The sequence below is a fragment of the Leiobunum rupestre genome, chromosome 7, assembly GCF_980474605.1.
Source record: "Leiobunum rupestre chromosome 7, qqLeiRupe1.1.hap1, whole genome shotgun sequence".
In the NCBI taxonomy this organism is placed as follows: Eukaryota; Metazoa; Arthropoda; class Arachnida; order Opiliones; family Sclerosomatidae; genus Leiobunum; species Leiobunum rupestre.
This window is the reverse complement of record NC_143390.1, coordinates 25,054,260-25,080,384: the sequence shown is the minus strand read 5'-3', so window position 1 is coordinate 25,080,384 and position 26,125 is coordinate 25,054,260. Positions and strand designations below refer to the sequence as shown.

The window sequence follows — 26,125 nt, the reverse complement described above, 5'->3', positions numbered from 1 at the left end:
CGATTTCTATGCGTAAAGCATATCCTTCAATTCCAGCATCCCGAAGCACCTGGAGTAGCACAGAATGGGGGATAAAATCAAAGGCCTTAGAAAAGTCCAGGAAAATGGTATCGACACTGCAGCCCTCATCTATCCAACGGGACTATGCATTAATGGCTTGGAGTAGGTTGGAGAGACAAGACCGCTTAGCAAGAAATCCATGCTGTGAAGGTGTGAAAAAAAATTTATACTTTGCAAGATGGAAGTAATTTGGTCATGGGTTAAGTGTTCCCAAAGTTTTGGGACCTGATTAAGATTACTAATGGGGTGGTAAGTAGGGTCAGACCCATAGAAATCGGATAAATTCCTCCGATTTCTATAGTTAGACCCGGTCCCTTTCTTGTGGATTGGGGTCACATAAGGCTTGTGATATTCCAAGGGATTGGCATAGTTTATTACTTTTTCTCAGTTTTTTGATTTTACATTTAGTTCAAAGAAAAAAGAGAGAGGAATAGCAGTTTCATCTCGGTGGTATATGTTAGGGTATTCACTTCCGGCAATGTTGTGACTTACACCTCGTCTATTATAATAATACTTTATTGTCAGGATAGAGAAAGTGAAATACACTTATTGGGCTCCTGAGTACGCACTTATATTACGTACACCAAGCATTCAAAAACAATATTAACATAAAACAAAATAATACAAAACAAGATTACCAACACAAGACAGAGATATAGGTAAAAAAAATAAACAAAAGGGGGCAAGGGGTTGATGAGACGGGAAATAATACGGATAATAAGAAAACAGTATAAATTATTATGTACAGACAACAACAGGTGAATCGGGGAAGCTAAAGAGATTGAGCGGTAAATAGTACAACACACTATACAATAATATAAAACTAATTCAGATATTTACAAGGGGGAAATGGGGAATGACTAGAAGGTCCAGCCCCGAAACTTGTCCAAACGTGATTTAAAAGAACCAACCGAGGATTTAGTTTTGACGGCAGAGGGGAGCTCATTCCAGTGGTTAATCATACGTTGAGCGAAAAAGACCAGTCTGGATAAACAGCTGCACCGGGTTTTGTACAGGGTTGGTGCTTTTCGACCAGACCATTTAATTGTAAAGAACTGGTCGGCCGTCAGGTCATAGAAACCATGGACAATCTTAAAAGTTTCAATGAGGTCAGTTCGAAGGCGGCGATCAGAAAGGGACAAAAGGCCCAGGCGCTTAAGGCGGTTAGGATAAGGGAGGGTACGCAAACCCGGGACAAGTTTCGTGGCTTTCCTCTGCACCCGTTCCAATCTATCAACGTCTTTAACAAGGTGAGGAGACCAAATGCTCGAGCAATAGTCGAGATGAGGACGGACATAAGCACTATACAAAATCTTAAACGATTTATCACTAAAAAAAGAGAAAGATCGCTTTAATAGATAAAGGGCTCTCATTCCCCGGGCTAAAGCAGCTTTGCTGTGAGTGTCCCCCAACATTCTGCCCGAGAGCATCACCCCCAAATCACGAATGATATTTTGAGATTCGATTGGTCTGCCACCAAGACGATACTGGAAGAGGGGGTTTTTACTCCCACAATGCAGAACTGATGATTTGGTGGAGTTGAAACTCATACCGTTCGAGCCCACCCAATAATCTAATGCATTGACATCTGATTGAAGTAAAGGAGCATCAGACACAGAGGTTATTCCACGGCCGACCTTGCTGTCATCAGCAAAAAGTTTCAAAAACGACTCCTTGACCACAAGGGGGAGATCATTGACAAAAATGACAAAAAGTGTGGGGCCCAAAACAGATCCCTGGGGAACACCACTAGTGACCGAGCACCAGGACGAGGTGACGCCATGAAGAATAACACGCTGAGACCTATTACTTAGGAAATCAGCAATCCAGTTAACAATGATTGGGGGAACCTCTAAGAGCTCCAATTTGCGAATAAGTAGGGAGTGGGGGACTGTGTCAAATGCTTTCCGTAGGTCTAAGTAGATAAGGTCAACGGCGTCCCCATTATCAAGACAGCGCGTGACAGCCTCCATAGTCGAGAGCAGATTCGTGAAGCAGGAGCGTCGGAGGAGAAAGCCATGTTGGTCATTAGAAAAGAACGACCGTTTTGAAAGGAAAGACACAAGAGTGTCACGAACATGTGTTTCGAGCTCTTTACTGGGGAGACAGGTCAAACTAATAACTCGAAAATTGTCTACCGAGCAGGAATTGGGGGACTTTTTGATGGCAGTGACATTTGCCTGTTTCCAAATGGACGGCAGCCGACCCGACGCAGTAGAGAGTGTAAATATCGATAACAGAGGGGATGCAAGAATGGCAGCGACCTCTTTGAGAAGACGGGGATGAAGATCATCCGGCCCTGGGGATTTACTTATGGATAATCGATTAAGATAACGCTTGACAGTGGCATACAGTGGCGTTGCTAGGGTGTTTTAGGCGGCGCTTGAGCCACCTGTAAAATTTCTGAAGCGCCACCTAAAATTTCCGAAAAGCACCTCCTAAAATTCAGAATTTTTACAATATTTCTTCGAACTTAAAAATGGGCATCAAAAATTTCCTAGCCGGCTTCAATTTTTAAACTTTAAAAACCTTTTTGGGAGCCCCGCCCTCCCCCATATCACTCAATGGGATGGCCCTGACCAGTGCTTACGGCTTAAGCGCCACCAGTTTATAATTCCTGGTGACGCCACTGGTGGCATAAGAAAGACCAAAGTCTGTGTGGCAAGAAACTTCATACGTGGAGGGATTGTAGTCAATAGACGAGAAAAAGTCTCTCAACAGGACCGCTTCAGGATGAGACTCAACTGATGACCGTCCCAGCCGAGTTCTCAACCACTATTAGTGGTTTTTTAGGCTTAATGGAGCGTGCAATGTGAGCGTATAGGGCCTTAGGGTTGCTAGGGATGACATTAACTAACTGAGCCTCGTACTGGAATTTAGAAGAACGAATGTGATTGGTAAGAAGGTTCCGCTTGGTCACGAAAGCGTGCCTAGTCAAAACAGACGGGGAGACACGAAATGCTCTAAACGCGGCACGCTTTTCCCTAATTAAATCATCGGTGTCCACTGTCCACCACGGTTCCTGACGAAGCCCTGAGCGCTTATGGGGTGACGGAGCCACTTTGGTGATACTATCGTCGCGAGCCTCAGCGACAAGGCGTAAAAAGGTAGACATCATATCATCGAGAGAGGGGGAATTATGAACTGCAGACCAGTCTTTCGTTAAAAGGGAAGCGCGAAAAAGGTCGAAATTCCCACGGTTGTAAACAAAACGTACAGGCAAGGTAGGAGAACTAGGGATTGCAGGGTTTACACGCAAAGAGAAGGACAGGACGTCATGATCGCTTTTCCCTAAAGGAGCTTGGTGGGCTAGATCAGTAATAACGTCCCAGTCAAATGTAAAAATTAAATCAAGTGTAGAGGGCAGGTCGGCCCCCCGTTGCCTGGTTGGGGCCAAGACAAACTGTCGCAATTTGCAGGAAAGGGTAGTGTCAAGGAGACGTTTTTCAACCGATCGAACCCCTCTCGAGGTAGAGGCAGAGCTCCAATCAATACAGGGAGCGTTGAAGTCGCCCAAAATAATAACTCGATCCGTCAACATACTTCCTCTCTCAATTGTCCGCAGGAGTGTTTTAAGGAAGTCTAGGGAGGAAGAAGGACTACAGTAACAACAAAGTAAAAGCAGCAATTGACCATCCAGTTTAAGTTGGCAGACCAGTATGTTAGGGGAAGTGAGCGAGCGATTAAGAGAAGCAGCAAGGGACGAACGGAAGTAAAGCGCACAACCCCCACGATTGGTAGTAGCACAGTCAGAGCGAAAAATGTCATAGCCCTCAATGGCGGAAGGTCTATTGTAATATTATTAACCGGAAGTTGATCACGCAAAACCTGCAATATCGGAGAATGCTATGCGGCTTCGTAGTTTTCAAAATGTGGCCTTTTGGAAGCTACAGTTTCTATTCCTCTTTTTTATTTTCTATGGTTAGTCACGCATCGAACCAGCCGTACTCTCGCGCAATAATTGTTTCGGGTATTTTGTAAGCCTAGTCATTATAGTTTTTGAGTTTTCTATTTATTTCAAAGTTGCTACAGTGGATTGTAGTGGACGGTGGTAATATTTTATTAAAAAAATTTAGTTCCTTTTATCATTTTATACTTCATTTCTTTGTAACGTAATTGTCCAGTCTAAGTTATTGTTCGATATTCCTTTTGTTTATTTTGTCCAAGGCGTAGAAGCTGCACTATTTGCGCAGTGCATGCTTTTTTTGTAGATAATGAAGTGGGCCTAGGCTATCATTCTGCAAAATTTATGTCAAGGTGAAGGTTTCTGTTAAAACAGTTATATATTTTTTAATAGTGTCATAAACGAATATTAGTTTTTATAGCTTCGTTTATGCCTAATCAAAGTCTTTTTCAAAGTATAGTAATTGGAAATTTATTATTAGGTGGGGGTGGGGGGACAGCAAATGCACCTTTGGAAATAATATCAAAAATATTGTGTATTTATGTGTTATATTTGTATTAATGTACATATTTTACCTTAACAGTTAGTTTTCGGTAGCCCTGCTTGTTTGAGAGAGAAGCACAATGTCAGATTGTAAAGATGAGAAGCAGGAAGAAGATAAAGTTTATGGTGGATGTGAAGGCCCTGACGCTATGTACGTCAAGTTAATTTCATCAGATGGACACGAATTTATTATCAAAAGAGAGCATGCCTTAACTTCGGGAACCATTAAAGCAATGTTGAGTGGTCCAGGTAATATATCACCCTTTTTTTAAATTTAGTTAGAGAGAATGATTATTTTAAAGAAGTACTCGGATTTTTGTAGGTCAATTTGCTGAAAATGAAACAAATGAGGTCAACTTTAGAGAGATACCGTAAGATTTTTTGGCCATTTTTATGAAAGTGTGGAACAACAACACACCTCCACACAAGTTTCGTGCAACTAGACTTAAGACACACTATCAGCAAATTTCATTGGCTTCCCCTTTTCACAGAGATTTACCCAATGGAAAATGTATTATAATAATTTTGCGTCTTTTACTGGGTTGTACTCTTCTTGTGTGAGGTAAAGAGCGGTAGGGAAGTGTAAATTAGCACTTAGTTTCCATTCAGTTTACCATTGTGTTCTTTCCAACCATTTTTTTTTCCTTTTAATTTTGTGCTTTACCTACCTACCTGTCTGATTCTGCTCCGTTTTGTTTCCTGATGTAGCCTGTTTCTGCCAGCTTTTCTATTATCGTCTATTATTCCTGTCCATTTCCTCTCTATTTATTTATTCAAGAGTGGAATGCTTGAAAAGCCACAAGGGTTTCTGTACGAGCTTCGTTACAAGGAGGTACAATGTACAGACTTACACCAAAACAGCCGAATTAAATTAAATGGAACAAAATAATACACAAAATAAGAAAAAAGATAAAAATGTCCCTGCAACTGATATAGGAACACAGCGAATTGTTTTGTTTTATCTCCTATTAATTGTATCCATTTCCATTCCTTTTTTTTTTCATGTTTTAAATTGGTAATAGTTCCATCAGTTTCCACTTCTTCTAACTTCTCGTCTACTATACTTATTTCTTTCTGCTTAATATTAATTTTCACCAATGGTTTTTGTTCTGTTTTTTATCTTGCCTATTAATTCCACCATTTCTATTCCTTTTCTAACAAGTATGCTGTGTACTAGTTTGAGTTATCAGCGTATTTTCTGATTTCTACCAAGTTCCAAAAACTAATGCATTCTCCAAATTGCAACAAAAGATTTCCCGGGAAACTGTAAATTACATATACACTATATAATCTCCAAAAATAAACCCTTCACCCGCTGGCATGAGCAATGCTTTTATTCAGTCCGGTTATCCCATTTTCAGATATTTTAGTCAGATTCTCTTACATTATATAGATTTTTTCATAACTTTTGATGCCTACTTTTTGGAGGTTTTGTTCTGATTCTATTTAATTTTCCCAACAATTAGAAAATTGTTATCAATTAGTTCTTATTCCTTCACCTTATTAGCTCTGATTCTGTTCCAGCTCCACAAAATGGAATAAATTCCACTCTGTTATAGATGCCTAGTGTGAGGGGTGTTTGTAGGTGATTATAATTGTTTTGTTCAATGTATGCTTTATTTCCTTTTTTCTTTTATCAGGTCTCATGTTTTGCAAAAAGTTTGTCAGTACTTCACTTACAAAGTTCGATACACCAACAGCTCAACGGAAATTCCAGAATTTCCTATAGCTCCGGAAATAGCATTGGAACTACTCATGGCAGCTAACTTTCTTGACTGCTGATAAAATTTTGTTTCTCTTAATATCTTTACATTGCATAACAATATATTAAGAAAGTTAAGAAAAGACATACCAAAATTTAGTTTCTAAGGCTGTGAGATAAATTTAACCTCAATTAAATGTGTTTTTTTTATTTCGGTATTATTATTAGCTCAAATCTTAACTTTTTATTCTTAAGTAATACAAATTTTTCATGTTAATTATTAGTTTTTTGGTTGGCTCAGTTTGCCTTTGTTGTAGAGGGCAGGAGACACAAGTTTTCTATTGAATTTTGAGCCGTTAAATTCCAATTCTATTTGGAAATGTGAAGACTTTTAGGTATTTTAGAGTACCAAAGTCCCATGTCAATAATAGGTTGAAAAATTATTCGCTTTTTAAGTTTAAAATAAAGGGTTAAGTTAATTAACTTTGAAAAATGAATATTTCTGAAGAAAAAACTTAAACTGCTACACCCTAGCAAAATAAAAAGTTGCCTTGATAAAATTAAAATTCATTTTAGGTTATTGCGTGAATGTTGCGTAACAAAGAGTACGTGGTTACTTAACACAGCTACAATTATTTTATGATACAAAATTACCCAAGATGAAAATAACAAGTCATTGTTGAGAGTCAAAACTTTGTTATAGGTTTTCTAATTTGCTTTTGGAAAAATGTCATTCTTTGTACATGGTACTTAGTTTGCAAAGGGTGGCTAGCATACTTTTTTTGTCTTTCCCACCCCACATGCATTGTAATTATTTTAAATCCTATCACTGTTACTTTAAAAAAATATTACTGGGTGGAATTAAGGTTTTTTTGAGGTATTGCTGTGATAACTGTGAAAGAATAACTACAGGTTTTAAAGTTTAGATTCAAACTAGCTTACCTAAAGACAATTTTTTTTAGCTATTTCCCCCCTCCCCCCAAATAGTAGCTTGTGTAGTATTGGCTCCTTAAAAGGGCAGCCTTGATAAATATATAATAGTCTATTTCTTAGAATATAGACTCGTTTGAATGAAATTTTAGTATTACCATTTTCTTATAACCCATATTTTCTACTTATAAGTGCGAAGTCTTCAGATCTCTGTTTTCGTTTAAAGGGTTACACAAGAATCAAATGTTTCTAAAGTAGAATAATCACGCTTTGAACAAAACACTTAAAATGGAATACAAATGATTTTCTATAAGAATTAGGTGTTAGTTTAGTTAAAAAGGTTAAAAATGGTGCAAAATTTCTAAGAGAGAAAAACCCCGAACGAAGAAGTATAATGAGTCTTGTAAGTTGTATCTTCATATAAATAAATTATTGTAAGTTTTTCTCAGCTATTGGAGTCGCAATGTTATTGAAAGTGAAAATTTAATATTACAGTATTTATATATACATTGAATCAATGGTGTTTTTAAGGTTACATTAATTTTAGCGTAACATTACATATTAAAATTTCAAAGCAGCTACGGCCAGTTTGTCAGCCTCTTCATTACCTAAGTATTTTTTAAAAAGGGTTTCCTTGCTTGTTATTAAAATATCACTATAACCTACACTTTTATTTATTTAAATTTTATTCACATTCAATGTTTAAAAAATATTATTTTACAAAGAATGTATATATTTATACTTAAGGAGAATGACCATGTTGAGACAATCCGCAGTCATCATGGAAGAATTTCCCCCTGCCATGAGAGGGGGAAGGAAAAAGGTCACTGAAGTGTGCTTCAATCTCGTCAGAAGTGGTTAGTTTTAGCCTAGGAGTAACAAACACAAGAACACAGCTAGCGTTTAAACACGCTAACGCTGGGTTGTCTACAAATTTCATTGGACGAACTATTACGCTGAACGTTTTATGGGCATGGGGGGGAACACAATTTCCGATTTTTCTAACCAATGGAAAATGTACACAAGAAAATAGACAACTTTTGACGGGTTGCGTTCTCCTTGTGTTTGTTGCTCCTAGGTGTTAGGGAACCAATGAGATACTGGGCTGATAAGATTTTTTGGGGTAAACTTACTCTTCAAGCATAAGGAGGATTGGAAGCAACGCTAAAAATTGTCTCACCATAGTCATTCTCTCTAGGTAAAAATAAACATGTTCTTGGTATTAAATATTACCTTTTATTCCAGTGTGGCCTTTAACGTAAGTCCATTCAACATTTAGTCCATCCCGGGCTCTGTCCAATTCTTCGAAATCTTCTCTGTTTATAACAGGTCCCCCAGTTTTCAGTTTCCATCCATTTTTCTTCCACCCATTAATCCATTTGGTAATACCTATGAAAAATTATTATTATTAAAGAATCTGTATAGTTTAGGCACTTACTATTAATCAGAAATTGGCTGTCTGTAAATAAAACAATTTTTTGCGGTATTTTTGGTAATTTCCGAATTTGTTCCAGCGCACGTACAGCTGCCTTAATGTTTACAAAGTCAAAATGTTTTAAAAATTTTGTAAATAACATAGCTAAAATAATTTTTCAACTGACATGAATTTCTGCTCGGTTATTGGTCGGTCTCCCATCTAGTCTTTCACTTAGGTTTCTATAGAAAAGAAAGTCTAAATATTTAAAATTCCAAAAAAAAATTATCTTACAATGCATGGCTATCCCCGAAGTAAACTCCCACACCAGCTTTAGCTCCTGCTTGACCATTCTTTTCACATGCCCCATCAGTATATACATAAAGAACATCTTGGCCTGAAAATTTTATTCTTAGAAAGTATTAAGATTTCTAGTAAAATTATTGAATATTTTTATGTACAGTCTCCAGTGTTTGTTTTAAATTTCTTGGAAGTTGATGGCTGAGAATCTAAACTAATATTATTATAATTGACAGCTCCTATACAGCCATCCAGTTTTCTTTCTAGTTTCTCAACTTTTCCTTGGAGGTTATTAACTTGATTTTGCAAGCGTTTAATTTCGTTTGTACACGGACAATTACTACAAATTTAAATTATTAGTAAGAGTTTGATGAAAGTTTTTACTCTTAAGTGAGTACCAAGTTTCACTTGTCACATTCATATTGGTTGGGTTGTAACTATTTATCAAATTTGTAGACTGTTTAGAGTGTTTTTCCAATTTAGGAAGTGGTGCTGTTGTATAGTTTGCCAAGTTTTTTATAGTAATATTTTTGTCACTTCTAAGTTTAATAGTGCTAAGGGATGCTTTTGAGTTTAAACTTGTCAGACCATCCAATTTAATCAAATTGGCTGGTTTACTATGAGCTTCAGGGGGTAAAATCATGGAGTTATCCGGAGCACTTTTGTCAAGTATTAAAAAGTTTACTGCTTCTTCTTCATTATTGAATTTTTTGTAGATTGCCTTGGTAAATCCATTAATTTGGTTTTTACAGTCTTCCCTACAAACACGGTTAATTTTAATTTCGAAATTTAAATAATTTTAATTTTCGAATTTTCTTACCACGTAGAATAGATACCGGGATTTCTGCCTTGTTTAACGGCGTAAAAAGAACTCATAGTTATATTTATGTTTTTAAAAAGTGTGGTACAACGTTGTACGTTAAAAAATCCATGTGTTAATTTTGTTTTGAATTTTGAAGGGATTTTAATTTTTCCTTCAAAGTATCACGTCGTGTAGTGTCACAGCAAAGTGCATGCTGTGCAAACACGAAAGCGGAAACGGAAACTTATGTTCTAGGGTTATTCTATTTCTGATAAACTGTACTAGGGGCGCAACAGACGTTCTTTTTCCAGCGGGATTCGCTCCTTTCCATAAGGGTATGTGTATTTAATTTCGTCAATTAACAACACTAAAAGGTAATTTTTATATGAAATATATATTTGGAATTTTAACAAAATGTATTAAAAACAAATTTTTAATCGAAGGAGTAGAATATATTGTAGTTTAAAATGGATTTGATTAGATTTAAGCCTTGTGTAACACGCGTACATTATACGAAAAGTGTAAAAATATGGGTTCATTTTTAGGGTTAATATAGCGTTTTGGCACTTGTGTTTAATGTCCTGGTTGCTGGTATATAGTGAATATTTACGTGATTGAAAGAGCTTTAATATTTTGTTATTTATTGAAAGTTATATATCGTTTTTGTCTCTCATTTTTATCATAATAGATGTATACTGCTAACGCTAAAATTCAGAAGCCGCAAGGCGATAAGCCAGATGAGTTTGAAGCTAATATTTCGCAGGTGATTGATTATTGTGAAAAATCTTGTAAGCAGTTTTCCAGTTTGTTAATGCAAAAATGTTTTACTAGGCTCTTTTGGAGCTTGAAATGAACTCTGATCTAAAGCAACAGCTTAGGGAATTACATATTAGAGCCGCCAAGGAGATTGATGTCAATGGCAAAAAGGTAAAGGTTTGATTGCTATAAATAAAGAGTTGTCTTAAGTGAAATAATCTTTCTAACAAATTTGTAGGCAATTATAATCTCTGTACCCAAGCCTCAGTTAAAAAGTTTCCAGAAAGTGCAAACTAGGCTGGTTAGAGAATTGGAAAAGAAATTCAGTGGTAAACATGTGGTTTTCATTGCACATAGAAGAATCTTACCCAAACCAACGAGGAAAATGAAGTCCAAGAGTAAACAAAAGCGACCTAGAAGGTATGAGTTTCAATATTTAGTTTTGTACTTTGACTGTCTCATTTTCTTTGCTAAGTTAATAAATTTCATTTTTAGCCGAACTCTAACAGCGGTTCATGATGCCATCTTAGAAGATTTAGTTTTCCCAGCTGAAATTATCGGCAAGCGTATTCGTATCAGGCTGGATGGAACAAGATTGATCAAAGTCCATCTTGACAAAGCCCAGCAAACTACAATTGAACACAAGGTATGATTTACTTTTTTAGAAATCTTCTTAAAGGTAGATTGCTTATTTAATCCTAAACATAAATTGTTTTGGCCAAAGTTAATAATAGCTCCCGATTGTTGTTTCAATATTTTATGTATAGGTACTGTAATATATATCTATAAAAATTATGGTTTTGGGAAAAAATAAAATAAATTTTATTATTGTAAGGCTTAGGAGTAGCGTTGAGTCACGTGGTCACTAGGTACGATTCCAGATGTCCCAAAAATGTAATATTAGAATGGGGCTGGGTACACTCTTGTGCGGCACTGTTAAGTGGCAAAGCTTAGTTTATGATTCTCTTAAGACCCATTTTGTAGTGCTAAGCCTTAATTATTTTTATTTAAAAAAAAATATATATAAATTTTTGCCAAAAACCAAAAATTGCATAGCGCTCATACTTCGCCTCAAATTTTGTTAAAAACACTTGGGAAGCTATTGTTAAATTTGGTAATTTTTTTGTAAGTTCAAAAATTTACTTCTCCCGATTTGATCATAATGGTTTAGGGCTGGTACCAAGGGGAAAACCTTTATCTACCCACCCCCCTTATTTTAGTCCAATGACTTTCTTTAAGCTTATGAACCAGTAAGGAGTTTAGTTTAGTGCAAGTCTATAGCTACACCCCTGTATAACTGAAAAATATGGTATATTGGGATGGGTTATTCAAAGACTTATAAAAAGATTGACACACATTAGGGGCTGTTCACAAATTACATAATGCAAAAAAAAGTTTTCAACACCCCCCCTCTTAAGGAGGAATATATAACATTTGGTAAGACAACCACCCCCTAAATTACCTAACCGTTTACCTTAAAAAGTTAAAATTATTATTTCTTTCATCATAAAATTAATTAAAATAGACTATATTATAATAAAAAAAGTATTAAATAGCTAGTGTACTTTGATAATTGATAGTTTAGAATGATGTATTATTTCAGTGGGGCCATTTAGTAAAGCTTGTATGAACCCATTTACTGCATTATGTTATTTGTGAATGGCACCTTTTTATTTGAGATGAGAATCTATTTTGAGTTTTTCAAATCTAGAATGACAACAATCATTAAATACTGTAAATACACTATCAATAAAAAAAATTATTATTGAAGCTAATGTAAAAACACTTTAGAGTCGCATATCTTGACTTTTGCTCTATGGTAGCGAGTCAGGGAATTTTAGAATATTTAATATTTTAAAAACCTTTTGAATATATCCAATGTTATCTTCATAATATTTTCATTAAGTGATGAATTTAATTCAAGGCTGATTTAATGGTGATTGAAGAAGTATGATTCTGATAGTGCTGACTAAGGTGGTTTTAGAACAAAGGCTTAAAATGTGTAAGGACTTTTAAGGCTCTCATTATGTTAATATTTCTCTATTTTCAGACGGAGACGTTTGCTGGTGTTTACAAAAAACTAACTGGGAAGGAAGTTATTTTTGAGTTCAGGGAAACATTATGTTAAAAAGACCTTGTTATTAAGAAAAAGAAATAAATTGCGTAAGAGAGAAATGTTTGGTTTTTTGAGAATTAATAATTTACAAACTTATTACTATTATTAGAGCTAGAGTTTGGTATTTTTAATTTTCAAGTTTTATCTGGTAATCATGTTGAATTAATCAGGGTTTAAAGAAGTAATAGATGGTCAGTGAAAGGAATTAAACAACTTTGAAATCTTGTAATGGTATATGATTAACTTATACCAGTATATTTTTTAATATTGCTTCCTTTTTAAAAATTAAAGTACAAGACAAAATAGTTAAAATTGGCTTTTTTAATAAGTACAGTTGACTGCTTGAAAATAAGTTTAGGATTGATAAAAAGTGATTTCGTGTCACTCCAAAGAAAAATTATCACAATTTCTGACTTCTATATAATGAAAAACAAATACCTATAGCCGAATATATAACGTTAACCACAAACTTTCATTTTGTGCGCAAAAATGTTTAGCACCTTCTAGGCCAATGTTTTTGGTTTTAAATACGCGATACTGGCTGCTTATCAGTAGCAAGCATTGGTTATATATATGATTTCTTAAGTTTGATATATATTTATGGTTCTATGTCTAAAAGAGCAGTTGGTTCATAAATAATTTATTCTTTTAAAATTTAGTCTAAATAACGAAGCACCAACTCTTATCTTGCTATTAAAAATAAGTGACCATCAACAGTTTTTTCTTCATCCCACCCCATTAGTCCATTTTAAATATGTAACAACTTTTTAATATTTTCATTTTTGCAATAATACTTTTAAACGGTGCTTGGTTCTTCATCGAAGAATTTGGTACATTGCTTGCAGCGGCAACATAATAAACAGGGTGCCGCTAGCAACAACAACGGTGATGCAACCAGCAATAGGAATCCAAACCCGGCAAATATTCCAACAACCTGGAATTAACCATTTCATATTAAAAAATAATTGGCTTAAATAGATTAGCTTAAAACGTACTTGAGTTCTGTGCCAGACTACAGAAGCCCTTGAATGCCCCAATTTATTCTTGCAAGGTCCTTTATCGTAATGGCGTAGTAGGAAGTCGTCATCAAGCGAGGTTAGGCAATACCAACAGAACACATGCTTGCATTGTTTGCACATCATTTGAGCACACCCTTCATCGCGTTCAATAGGGACTCTGCAATTTGGGTTGGGGCAACGTTTAATTCTAGGGTCATCGTCTTGCTCAACCAGAAATCTATTAAATAGGATGAAGTTGATTAATTTCAGCCCCTTTTTGTAAATTGCTAAATAATTTTATACTTACACTAATTCTTCGTGTTTTTCTTTGTGAACTTGTTCGCATGTCTTATTAGAATGCCAATGATCTTTACACGATGAACAAAACTTGAATTGGCACTGTTAATTTTAAAAATAGTTTTTAATAATTTATCCTAAATTTTAGTTAAGGAATTTCAAAAAAATTACATTAGGACAATGAACTAGCACTCCAGATTTTTTATCACTAGATGGGCGGACATAACATATAGTCTCGCAATCAATTCCAGGACACCAGGTACGAGTGGGATCCAATTCAACCTCTGTGGGGAAAGATAAAATTATCTATAATTTTAATAAAAATAATGCAATCCTTTGAAGGATTTGCTTCCTTGAAGACAGTCAACATACCTCTATTTAATTTATATCTTTGGTACATATCAAAAATTTCCTTTTCCACCAATTGTTCTACCTGATATATAAATTATAGATAAGCATTTTTTTAAAACTGTAAAGTGGGTTGTTTGGGAAAATAACGGTAAAAACATTAATACCTCGTTAATATTGATTATGCCTTTTTTGCCGCATTTGGCATCTGGGCAAGTTAAATTGATGTTACCTTCCCGAATATTTATGGTCAGATATTGCGAAATACACTGAAACAAAAGCTTATAGTTAGATTTGTCATTTTTATTTTGAAAATGCCAAAGGGCAAGAGGGAAATAAACTTACCATGGCGCAAAACACGCAACCACATTCTTCAAAGGTATACAAGTCTCTTAAAGGAACAAGCATTAAACAGAGCCGACATAAGAGGTTGCTTCCGCCACAAGCATTTAGTCCACTGGCAGTTGAGTTATAAACGGATGGTGGACACGGCATAGGGATAAAATTTATTTTTGAAAGCGACGTTCCCGGAGATCCCAATTGTTCAGCTCGATATAGAGCATCTCTAACTGGTATTTCGGCAAAGTGCAGGTCTTCATTTTTCAAACCGTTTAATTTGGAAGTGCTGGACTTGTCGTGGCTAGATGTTCGAGGCAATGGTTTGCGCAAAGAAGAGGCTCCGCAACAAGATGATGACCCCGCTTCTTGATTCTTTAACCGAACCATGGATGATGAATTACATACTCGGGGTGAGGCATGATGAGGGGATAATAGAGTTTGGACGTCATTTGAACTATAAGAAGTTTTAAACATCTGGCTGGCTGTAACGATTGATTTAGCTGGTATTCCACAGTTGGATATTTTGCGAGGCAATTTGAGATAAGGCACCCCCAGGTTACAAATCTTATCTTTGTCATTCATAGAAGCGGATGTAGGCAAGTGTTCTTTCCTGTTTGTTAGTGTCAGACTAACATCTAGTGATTTGGACTTTGGCATGATTCCTCCTTTGCCATTGTTTTTCTCAGATTGTCCAGCTGGGGTTTTCGTTTCGCGAGTTCTGCGAAGTAACCATTTCAAGGAGAATTTGGTGGGTTTTTTCTCCTTGCTTTTGTTTTGCTGATCTAGCATCGCTTGGCTTTCAGCCAGCGTTGAGTTTTCTTTAGGGAGCATTTTTTTTATTTTTAAAGTTTTATCACAAAATCCAGATAATTTATTTTAAGTTTTTCTGTAGAGGGAAAATGGGCCCTTAATGATTGAAAACTTGATATGGCAAAGATGACCTTGTTTGAATTTCCTTTCTTTTAGTGTATTATCTTTTTTTTTTTTTTGGAATGTAGGGCTAATTTTAGCTTTAGATGAGATTCTTGGAATTGCCCACAAAACTGTAAAGGAGAAGGATTCATTAAACATTACAAACCCCACAAGGGCTATAATGTAATATCAGGTTTCAATGTATTTGGTATACCGAAGTAATAAGAACTATAAAAAATTGTTCAATGTTGGGTATTAGCCTAGCTGATTATTATTATTATTATTATTAATTTTATTTTTAAATATATACTGAAATATATGACTTGTTATATAAGGCTTGTTTATAATTTTATGAAAACAGATTTTGACAGATATTGCTTTATTATTTTTTAATTCCATTCTATATAGTATTAATATATTAATTTTGCTCTGTAGTACACTTGGAGGTGCAAATATCATTTGTAACTAATTTCGCCTGTAAATCCACTTTCCCTTGAATCATAATGGAGCGGTAGATTTACTTTACCCAAAGACTATGAAAGACCACTTTTCTACCCGCCATAGATCCAAATAGCCAAATTATGTGCCGCAGTGAAGATGCCCTATCCAGTTTTGTTTTTTTGAGTTTTTGGCCTGCTTTTGCCGTTTTTAAAACTTTGAACTACTAGAATTTTTAATGTACCCGTTTTCTTGGCTACTAGAACGGTTTGGTTTTGATAATCGTTAAACATGTACATGTTTTTGATAAGAATGGTTGGGTAACGTAATATCGTTTACAGATAAGATGAAGAGTATAAAATAGAATTATCCTCACCAAAAAAGTATCACTTTACGGCGGTGTACTTCCTTATAAGGTTGTACGGATGAAATACATTCCTCGAGAAGACGGCTTTTAAAATCGTGGTCCACGGATGATGTTTCACAAATTTGTAGAAACGAAGTATATTCGGCTAGGGGTATTTGTCGCATCCAACTTGAAGCATCTCCAGATTAGGAATAACGAATAAACTACTATTATAGAAAATAACTCGAATGTCTTCTGTGTATACTGCTCACTCCTTTGGCCATCGATCTTTGGAAGCCTTTTAGCCGATATAAATTACTTTTCGCTATACTTTTCACCATTGAAGACGTTTTCTCCTAAGACTATAAACTCCGAGAAACGAAATTCCAAAATTATTTTGGTAAAAACCCTTTAAATATTTAAAGAGCGATAGCCCGCGTTAACCAGCGAAGTTCGCTTTTTATCAGCTGGAAAACCGTAACACGCTGATATCGAAACGAAAAAAAGGCAGGGCGAGGCGGAAAACTTAACGCGAAAGTGTTATAAAATGTGAAAATAATCCTTCGGATAAAAAGGGTGGCAAGGCTCTAGAAGCGAGGGGCTGATTCCGCGAATCAGAACGCTTCGATTTCAGAGGGGATCACGAAGTGAGCACGTGAAGGTCCTGTAATAATATGTAACCATCCGCTCTAGAAGCCTAAAAGCTAAAACCACGTAACCTTTTGGCGGGTATTTTGAAAAATATTGATTTAATTTTTTTTAAAAGGTAGGGGATAGTTAAGGCATGTTTGTTATAAACAAAAATGATATCTCCGCGAATATTGCGGATAAAAGACCTCGATTTTCAACACTTATACTTCAGAATTCATCATAATATTTAAATAACTCCTTAAAGCAAAAACCACGTAATTCATGTTACGCAGTTTTTGCTTTCGGGCGACGAGGTTGCGTTCTTAAGCGTATAGATCTTTTTTTCTGCGGGCACCTCTCCCACGATTCTCAATACTGAAGAAAGATTGGCTACCGAGAAAAACTGCGTTAACAAATCCAATAGATCTTCATTCATCCAAATATAAACATTTAACGTGTTCTCTCCGATGATTATGTTTCTAACGGTACTTTTTCCGTGACGTAAAGGGAAGTGGATTTAGCTTTCGCGCATGCTCTCTCTATATTTTCGTCGTCAAGCGAGCTCCACACATCTGTCTTTTCTCTCTTGGGAGATCATTCATTCGCCGCGTGATAGCTAAACTCTGGAAAACTAGTTGAATCCGAATCTGGAACCCCACTTTTTTACGCGTTGTTTATTTCACAATTTACCCTCCATCAAACTTACCGGTTGAGAGAGAAAAAAGTTATTTAGAAACTAAAACATATAGGTCTGCTAGGAGTTTTAGGGGAATATGACAGTAAAGGCATCTGTAAGCGGTCCGGGATTCTACCCCACGCTTAGTTTAAGTTAGTTATATATAACCAGTGGTGATGTAAAATATAAATAGACCCGAAACCCCTGAAACAAAATCCTTCAGGGGGCAAACGCGTTTTTTTCGAATCTTCGAAACATTATCAAAGCCAGTCTGTATAACCAATCCGTATAAGGCAAGACGAACGGGGGTCATTATCCTTATCAAATATCTCCAACTTGTACCACGTTTTATTACGTCGTCCCTATAGGCAGTAGGCCTGTTATAAATGATACACGGAAATTGGCCTCTCCTATCTACACACGTGCACTGCGGGAAAAACATCCAAACGCGTGTTCCGTGGACTTTATTTCAAACTCGCCGAATTCCATTATTTACAAAATTATCGGCCGAGTAAACTTTGATTTATTGATTCACATAAAAGCCTCTCTCTCTCTCTCTCTAGGGGAAACTTAAATTGGGGGGAGGGGGAGGGATTAAATTACGCGTTTCCTGTATCTCTGTTTACCCCTAAACCTCGTCCCACGATTCTATCTCGTGATCCTGAATTATTGCCATTTTGTGTTTTCTCAAATACACAAAATAGTAATAAAAAAGAATAACACGGGGAGTATTTTCCCATCGATTTTTCCAGGTCTAATTTTAGCCTATAAACGGTGAAACGAGCATATACATTGGGTTAGAGATTGGACACGGAGAACTCGATCTCTTTACTAATGAAAGCCAGCACGCTATCGAGTTTCTGGACGCGTACAAAATTAAGATATGATAATAGAGAGTTTAAAGGGAATATAACCTCCAAGGCGTTCTTTATGGAAGACTCCCTAATTTATCGAATTACCTCTCCAGTAAATCACTAAGCAACGCTGAAAAGTTTAAAGCCAAGGGAGGGAACGGCCAACAGCGGAACCCTTGGAGGGCGACAGAAATACAAGAGGTTATATTCCCTTTAAGCGTGCTCTAGAGAACGGCTTATGGAATGTTTAACACACACTTTCTCCCAACGCGCTTTTTAACCTGTATATAGCACTCTGATTAAAACTGCTTTTACTTTCATACACACAGAGTAAAGGTACAGATTTACTCCTACCCTCTAACTATAGGTTTTTCGGGAATTCTAACCAGGACCTCCAGGCGGCACAGGCCACAGATATTTTGTGACAGCTTCCCCACTCTCGTCAGGTCTAATATCAGAGGCGGACCTAGGAATTATTGTAGGAAGGCTAGACTATGTGAATTTTGAGAAATGGGCCCACAACCCCATAAAATTCCCAAAAATGTCATACCCAGTGGCGTAGACAAGGGGGGGGGGTTCTGGGTCCATACCCCCCTTGGGCCTACCTTTGACTGTACTAAATATCCACCCCCTTCTCAACATTCACATACATAGACCCCCCCTTTGACGAATTTCTGGCTACGCCACTGGTCATACCTGTATATAATTTAGGGGCACCAAACCCATTCAATTCTCAAGAATAACGTCGTACCAGTATATACAATTTTATAGCCTCTCCAAAATTACGGAGACCACGAATGTATTCATTTTAACCATGAATATCGAACGGCATTAGGTAGTCTGGCCTCAGTCGCCAGGATGGGTGGAGCTTAGTTATTATGACGTTGGGAACGCGCCACCTCTCAAAAATTGTATCGAAGGGCAACGATTTGAAACTTGACTAGTTTTCAGTGCGAGAAATTTAGTTTAATTTTTTTTAATACAGATCGTTTTGATTGAACGAAAATAGGTAAGAATATTAAAAATAAATTCCTTTATTTATGATTATCAAGTAATTTTGTTAAAGTACAGGAATTGACGGATTTTGAAATGACGTTTTAGCGCGCGACACTACAGGTACATGTCTTGGGCACACCTTCTTTGCGTGCTTTTTTGACCATAACATGTAGAGGTATTTTCACGCGCAAAATGAATTTTAAAAGCCGTCAATTGTTCTAAGAATCAGGAGTCATTTTCTTCGCCGGTTAAAACGCGCAATCCCGGAAACGTTTTGTGGATCAACTCAACGACAAACGCCTGTCTTCTGATTGGCTCAAGTAATTACGTAAAACGCAGAAAGGCACCGCCCATTTTAGTCCCAGATGGCAGAAAGGGTAATGATATAGTTCGATATTTACCTATCCCACCACAATATCACTGAAACTGTAAAGTAAACAGGCCCGTAGCCAGCGAAGGGGCCCGGCCCCCTCAAAAATAATTTGTGTCTCATCATGCCCCCTCAAAAGGTCTATGTGCCCCCTTAAAAATATCATTGTGCCCCTAGAAAAATATCAAAGTAAGTAAACAAAATAAAATAAAATAAAAAATAGCCTATTAACTGTCGACTCTATATTATTTATTTTCATGTACTTTGCTTTACTATATTAGTATCACCATAAGTAACATAGTAACAATAAGTATGACACTTCCTATTGCTTTAATGCTAATTTTCTAACCGAACCTTTTTTTGGCACTGATACTCTCTTCAAGCTGTGACTTGGACTCATTTTGGATGACTACTTTTTGATAAAAATTTAAGCCTAATATCGGAGAGCACGTTCTGTTAATAAGCATAGAAATCGGATAACAAATAAAATAGTTATCCGATTTCTATTTTGATAAGTCGCTGGAAAACAGGGCTGTCATACATTTACGATGCGAAATAAATAATTTAGAACAAAATATGCATGGCAACTCTGTTAAAATAGCGTCGGCTTCTCCATGTTCCAAACGAAAGCTTCCGAAAACCGCCGCTTGAGGGAGATAGGAATAACCCCCAATGCACCAATTTAATTTCGTTATCGACTCGCATGAGATTAATCGGGTCATTGTAAGTCCAGGTATGGATAAATGTGTGGTAAAACACAAAGAAATAAAGACAAACTAACAAGGAGACATCAAGAAGTGTAACCCACCGATTTTGTTCAAACTCGGGGGAGTGGTAGACCTTCGTGTATCATGAAAAATCCTAAAGGGAATTTATTCAATGGGCAACCGTTTTGCCATGGCAACGAAAAATGTTTTTGACAACAAAAATTATTAAATTTTCCCATTGAAAATAACATGGGATTTTGACCTCAAATTGATCAAAAGTTGATCAGTTTTTATGTTTTTTTTTGTCAATTTTTATCTACTTTTTCTATTTTTGGCATTTTCGAATTTTTGAAATTTGTTAAAATTTTTCACAGGGGGGGGGGGGGGGGGGCTAGGAATCGGTCAGAATCCCATGTTATTTTCAATGGGAAAATTTAATTTTTTTATTGTCAAAAACATTTTTCGTTGCCATGGCAAAACGGTTGCCCATTGAATAAAATCCCTTTAGGATTTTTCATGATACAGGAAGGTCTACCAATCCCCCGAGTTTGAACATAATCGGTGGGTTACACTTCGGGATGTCTCCTTGTAGGGTGACTGGAAATTCAACTTCATCGTAAATCATATAAATTTAATTTATATTTATTTAAAGTAAATCCTGCAGTCAGTGGTGTACTCGGGGGGGGGGCGCTCTATTACTTACTATTTTTGTTTAACTTATTTTTATCGGAGCCTTTCACAAGCTTCTAGATCCCCTTTAATTAATTTATGAGTGCGACATTGTCTGGAGTAGTGTAATGTCGGTTTTTAAGCCGTCAACCGAATTCCAATCAGTTTCAAAATACGTGTCACCGTTGAAAACCTTTCAAGCTCATTTCAATGATAATGTGCTTTTTTTTAAATAAATTAGAAGGAACAACTTCCTAACCGTCCTTGTTTTGAAATTGGTACCCCGCTGCCACGATTGTTTTATTCTTGGTTCAACGAATAGATCCTTGAGATTTTAAAACCTCCGTCTCGCGTTTTTTTCCACATCACTGTGTTAACGAATTTTGGATACAGTCCCGTTTTTGTTCCTCGTAAACACCGGGTAACCTTACTGAATAATCTTATTACTTCGAAATTATGCTAAGGCGACGACGATTAAAACCTATTAAAAGATTCGTTCTCGGTATCGCAACGTTTTACAAGGAAAGAATAAACTGAAAATCGTCTCGGCCTTTTACGTTCAAGTAGTTCTTAACATTCTATTGCCTAATTTTGGGAAAGATGGTATAAAAATAAGGACGTTATCGAATTACGTTTGTTTACCGTTGGTAAGGTGTGGGCGTTATTAATTCCACCGTAATGCGTCGCCAGGGGGGGAAATATCTGGATCAAGGTTTTTCCCTTTTGGTGTGTGTTTAAAAATAGTCCAAAGTTCTTTCGGTTTTCCATTACCTACGTTAAGCTAATAAATATTAATTAATTGGAAGGTCTTGGCATGTTGGTTGGAGCTAAAAGGGCAAAGTATATCGGACTGAGAAACAGATAATTGGAAAACGTTTACTTCTCTCTCTCTCGCTTGCCAGTTTCCAGGGCAACTGTTTGGGTTCGTGATTTTTCCGACACGAAAGTCGGAGAAAACCGGGTCAGGGTCTAGCCTCTCTTCCATTGACGCGCGCGACAAAATCAATAAATATAGTAATTCGGGCGCCCTTAGTGTAATTTGGTTGAAATGGCCTTTGTATTATAATTAATATTGTAAGAAGCTTAATTGAAAATTAAATATCTGTGTTCTTATTAGCGAGACTGAGATGCAAGTCCTAAGCGAAATTAGTGGCCCTCTTTTTACTTAGCAGAGTTGAATGCCCCATGGTTATTGAAATTCAAAAAGCGCGCTAGTCGAGCGTTTTTGATTGGATATAGAAAATAGGTGTGTTGCCGTCTTTGTAAAAAAGCCCGCCAAAATCGTTTTCATGGAAAATGATAATATATATTTTTAATAATATGAAAATACTTATATTTCTAAGACAAAATGCCAATAAATTATGTGATGAATTTGTTTCTAATACTTTCTATTGCAATACATTACAAATGTTACCGTTTGAACTCCCGACCCGGTTTCCGGAACTTCCACGGTGGGTCATTGTTTTTCAACTTTTTTACCCGCCATTTTGTGAAGGACTCCAGCGATAAAAATTGTGCCCGCCAAAATGTCGGAGTCCGAAAGCACACCGAATACGGAAGAAAAAGAGGTATTATTACGTTTGATCCGTTTGGATAGGATAAATTTTATGCGTCTAAGTACTACGTGTACCTCTTACGAAACTAATCTAGTGTTTAATTATTGTCATACATCATTTAATGATAAAATTTTTAGATGCTATTTGCTAAGCCTTGTCAAATCCCCTATGCTTTTCTCAAAACGCGGTCATGCCCTCTTGGAGCAGACCGACGGGGATAGTAAGAGGCGATAGAGAAATAGATAATCTGATAATATTTGGCGTATTATAAATTTAATCCTATATTGGCTTAGAATTTGGTTTCTTAATGCTCTGTCATATTAAAGCTAGCTCTTCTTATAACTTCGTTTTAATCATTTAAAATACCGTAAAAGCCTGCTATTTTCGAATTAATTTCTATAATGCAATCTGGTGTAAACCAATTTAGGTTAAAAAAGAAGAGGAAAAACCTGAAGAGGATGTGAAAGAATTAAATAATGATGACTCTAAAGAAAAAGATGAAATCAAAAGTTCCCTCAAAAAGGTTAATCAAAAGAAAGTGAATGATACCGAAGGTAAAGATGTAAAGGAGACTAACAACAACACTAAAAAGAGTCCTAAAAAAGAGGCTAAAGATGAAAAAGAAGATAAAAGTAAGAAAGATGACAAAGAAGATGAAGATGATGAAGACGAAGAGGAGGAGGAGGAGGAAGAAGAAGAGAGAAAAGGTGAATATTTTGCTTTGTTTCTAAGCATTTTATTAGGATCCCACTTTAACCCACTCATTCTGCAGGTCTTCTAGATCAACCTTTAGAGGTATCGGGTCAAAGGGAAAGGAAAACTACTGTTAGACTTTCATATGACACGGTAATGACTCCTAAAGATAAATCTAGAACTGAAATTCCTGAAGGAAAGGGTGAAAAAATTGGTGAATGTCCACGAAGTAAGTGTATTTTTCCAATGTATTCAAGTTAACAGAATTGTTAACAACATTATTTTTATTTTAGTTGAGTTACAAATATCCAAAACCAGAGCGGAAGATTTGAAAACATTGCATAGAATTCTCTTCAATAAAGTTGGAACTGCAAATGAAATAAAGAGAAACATACGAAGGTTTAATGGTTTTGCTTTTGGCCGAAAATCCACAGAGTACCAAAACAAGAAAAAACAACTAGAGAAGTATTTTATTTTTGTACAAAACATTGTTTTTTTAAGTATCTAATTTGAATATTATTTTTAGAAACAACGCAACTTATTTGAAATCCGTATGCCAGATTTTGGATTTAGAAAGAAAAGGTACAAAAGAGGAAGTAGTATCTAGACTTCTGGATTTCTTGATGGAGCCTAAAGATTCTGGGAAAAGTTTACCTCAAAAGAGACGTAAGGGTGCCTATTAATTCTTTTTAGTGATTATGCCTTTTAATTACGTATGTTTTTATTAACTGATAGAGAAAAGAGAAAGCAAAGGTTCCCAAAAGAGAAGCCGAAGCTCAAGCTCCAAGAAGAAAGCGGGAGGGAAACGTAAAGCCAAAGGCTCCGGGGATGATGGAAGTGATGATGCGGAGGATGAGGAGGAGGAGGAGGAAGGTGATGATGAAGAAAGTGGTGATGAAAAGAAAGACAAAAACACGTCCGAAGATGATGAGTCTGGTGATGATTTATCCGATGCAAAAGAAAATGACAAATCCGAAGAAAGTGGAGAAGTAAGTCCTTAATGGAATTAAATGAATGGTAACACATTTAAATGGATCTTTTATTAAGGATGCTCCCAAAAAGAAGAAAAGCAGAGCTACACCTAAAAAGACTCCTGCAAAAAGCTCTCAAAAACGGAAAAGGCCCATTGGTAAAAACAACAAAAAAGAAAGTGAAGATGAGAAAGACGAAGAAGAAAATGTAGAAGAAGATGATGAAGAAGAGCAATCTGTAAAAATCCCACTGTTTTTGTCACTGAATTAGTTATTAAAATGGTATTTGGTCTTTTTCTCATTAGGAACCACCCAAAAAGAAGCGAGCACCAAGCAAAAAAGACACTACTAAAAAAGCCTCTTCTCAGGCAAAAAAGACTGAAGACAAAGTTGAAGATAAAACCACATCAAAGTCTAACAGTAACAAAAAGTCTGCCGATGAAAGTTCCGAAGAATCTGAGGATAAATCTAAAACGGAAGATTCGAAGCCCCCACCAACTGTAATAGTTTTTGTATATAAATATTTTTTTTTGTTGACAATCAAATAATCGGGAACTTGTTCGCATAGAATGAAGTAATAGAACAAGCTATTAAAGAGATATTAGACGGGGCGAACCTTGAAGAAATCACAATGAAGAATGTAATCAAGGAGGTAAGACTAGGCGTGATATAATCCAAATTATGAAATTTATTTACATAATTTTACTAGGTTTGTGATAAATATCCTGGCTGCGATCTTAGTGATAAAAGAGATTTTATTAAATCAACAGTGAAAACTGTAAGCCTTTTTAAATTTCTTTAGCTTTATAAATTGACTAACAATTTTCTTCATTCAATTCTCTCATAGATGATTTCCTGATGAGATTGTATAAACGTTTTTCACTTATTGGTTATATCATTTCAACTGGTTATACAACCACATTGGATATTTTCCACTGTTGAGAAAGCTGAAAAAAAACTCCGTTCATAAACTCAAAAAAAAGTTTGTAATTTGAATAGACTGTCCATACCAGGGATTGGGTTTGTTATAAAGAAAATGAGCTTTTTTAAAAAGATTCGATTGTACAAAAAAGAATCCTCCCTTTCCAGTTTCCTTTCATTGTATAAGAACATTTTTGTACATAGACCATTTTAAATATTTGAAACTGCCTGTTTGGAAGGGGTTTTAGTGGTAAAAGCCCAGATTAAAATTATACAGGCTGTTTCAAAAATGCTTCTAGAAATCAATTCTGACTTTCTAGGACCATCTAAAAATTTGAAAAATCGTTTTTTATAATAAAAGTGGGGCAATTTTTTTTAGGTTTCTTGCATATTTCTGAATTTGGTTCATAATCATAAACTGAATCAACTTTTTTCAGCCTTTGTTTTTTCCAAACTTATGTTTTGTAAAAAGCAAATCATCCATTTGGTTATGTTTATTTAGTCATCTTTAAATGGGGCTTTAAATAATGTACAACCTGTTTTAATAAAAATGTCAATATTTTAAATTTCTTAATAATCATTTCATTTTTATTAATAATGCCTTTAAAAAAGTATTTAAAGAACCATATGCTAATTTATTTCTTTATGAGAAATAAACTTAAAATTGTAACATTTGTTACTTATGATTGTAGTGACAATTTTTTTCCAAACAGTTTTTTAATTTCCCCAGATAAATAGTGATATTGAATTTGAAAGAACATTAACTGGTAAAAAATTGGATTAATTTTGAGAATAAAAAATATAACAATTTTCCTTCAGTAGCTGCTGATAGCAGAAGTTTATTCGCGACCAAAAACTATCGATACGCCCCCTTTGC

The 26,125-nt window shown here is 35.8% G+C and overlaps 5 protein-coding genes across 8 annotated transcripts; 3 read left to right on the top strand and 2 right to left on the bottom strand.

Annotated features, from left to right (window-relative positions):
• The first annotated feature begins 3,992 nt into the window (after window positions 1–3,992).
• Window positions 3,993–7,285, top strand: EloC (transcription elongation factor elongin C). Of its 3 annotated transcripts, none has more exons than XM_090153035.1 (4): window positions 3,993–4,108; window positions 4,548–4,756; window positions 4,830–4,878; window positions 6,148–7,285. In XM_090153035.1, the coding sequence occupies exons 2-4, from the start codon at window positions 4,588–4,590 to the stop codon at window positions 6,287–6,289; spliced, it is 360 nt and encodes a 119-aa protein (XP_090009161.1). In that variant the 5' UTR covers window positions 3,993–4,108; window positions 4,548–4,587; the 3' UTR covers window positions 6,290–7,285. The 3 variants fall into 3 exon arrangements, with proteins under 3 accessions (XP_090009161.1, XP_090009160.1, XP_090009162.1); XM_090153034.1 differs by having other exon boundaries at window positions 3,993–4,111; XM_090153036.1 differs by lacking the exon at window positions 3,993–4,108 and adding an exon at window positions 4,249–4,317.
• A 318-nt stretch (window positions 7,286–7,603) lies between these two features.
• Window positions 7,604–9,874, bottom strand: LOC149935349 (ribonuclease H1-like). The gene is made up of 8 exons (XM_090153029.1): window positions 9,674–9,874; window positions 9,252–9,611; window positions 9,015–9,193; window positions 8,848–8,950; window positions 8,741–8,795; window positions 8,578–8,668; window positions 8,373–8,528; window positions 7,604–7,747 (listed from the first exon to the last, which is right to left on the bottom strand). The coding sequence occupies exons 1-8, from the start codon at window positions 9,727–9,729 to the stop codon at window positions 7,701–7,703; spliced, it is 1,047 nt and encodes a 348-aa protein (XP_090009155.1). The 5' UTR covers window positions 9,730–9,874; the 3' UTR covers window positions 7,604–7,700.
• On the top strand, window positions 9,853–12,586 carry RpS7 (ribosomal protein S7). 2 transcript variants are annotated; one of them, XM_090153030.1, is made up of 6 exons: window positions 9,853–9,990; window positions 10,344–10,418; window positions 10,487–10,582; window positions 10,650–10,831; window positions 10,907–11,057; window positions 12,462–12,586. In XM_090153030.1, the coding sequence occupies exons 2-6, from the start codon at window positions 10,344–10,346 to the stop codon at window positions 12,537–12,539; spliced, it is 582 nt and encodes a 193-aa protein (XP_090009156.1). In that variant the 5' UTR covers window positions 9,853–9,990; the 3' UTR covers window positions 12,540–12,586. The 2 variants fall into 2 exon arrangements, with proteins under 2 accessions (XP_090009156.1, XP_090009159.1); XM_090153033.1 differs by having other exon boundaries at window positions 9,951–10,029.
• Window positions 12,587–12,741: 155 nt separating this feature from the next.
• LOC149935347 (putative E3 ubiquitin-protein ligase RNF144A-A) lies at window positions 12,742–16,836 on the bottom strand. The gene is made up of 8 exons (XM_090153028.1): window positions 16,236–16,836; window positions 14,516–15,552; window positions 14,338–14,439; window positions 14,195–14,255; window positions 13,994–14,106; window positions 13,833–13,924; window positions 13,523–13,763; window positions 12,742–13,461 (listed from the first exon to the last, which is right to left on the bottom strand). The coding sequence occupies exons 2-8, from the start codon at window positions 15,338–15,340 to the stop codon at window positions 13,324–13,326; spliced, it is 1,572 nt and encodes a 523-aa protein (XP_090009154.1). The 5' UTR covers window positions 15,341–15,552; window positions 16,236–16,836; the 3' UTR covers window positions 12,742–13,323.
• Window positions 16,837–22,499: 5,663 nt separating this feature from the next.
• Window positions 22,500–25,747, top strand: Dek (protein). Its single transcript, XM_090153235.1, has 11 exons — window positions 22,500–22,675; window positions 23,091–23,370; window positions 23,436–23,585; window positions 23,650–23,821; window positions 23,883–24,022; window positions 24,092–24,345; window positions 24,404–24,565; window positions 24,633–24,827; window positions 24,896–24,979; window positions 25,037–25,105; window positions 25,175–25,747. Exons 1-11 carry the CDS (start codon window positions 22,634–22,636, stop codon window positions 25,184–25,186), a joined length of 1,560 nt encoding a protein of 519 aa, XP_090009361.1. The 5' UTR covers window positions 22,500–22,633; the 3' UTR covers window positions 25,187–25,747.
• Window positions 25,748–26,125: the final 378 nt, after the last annotated feature.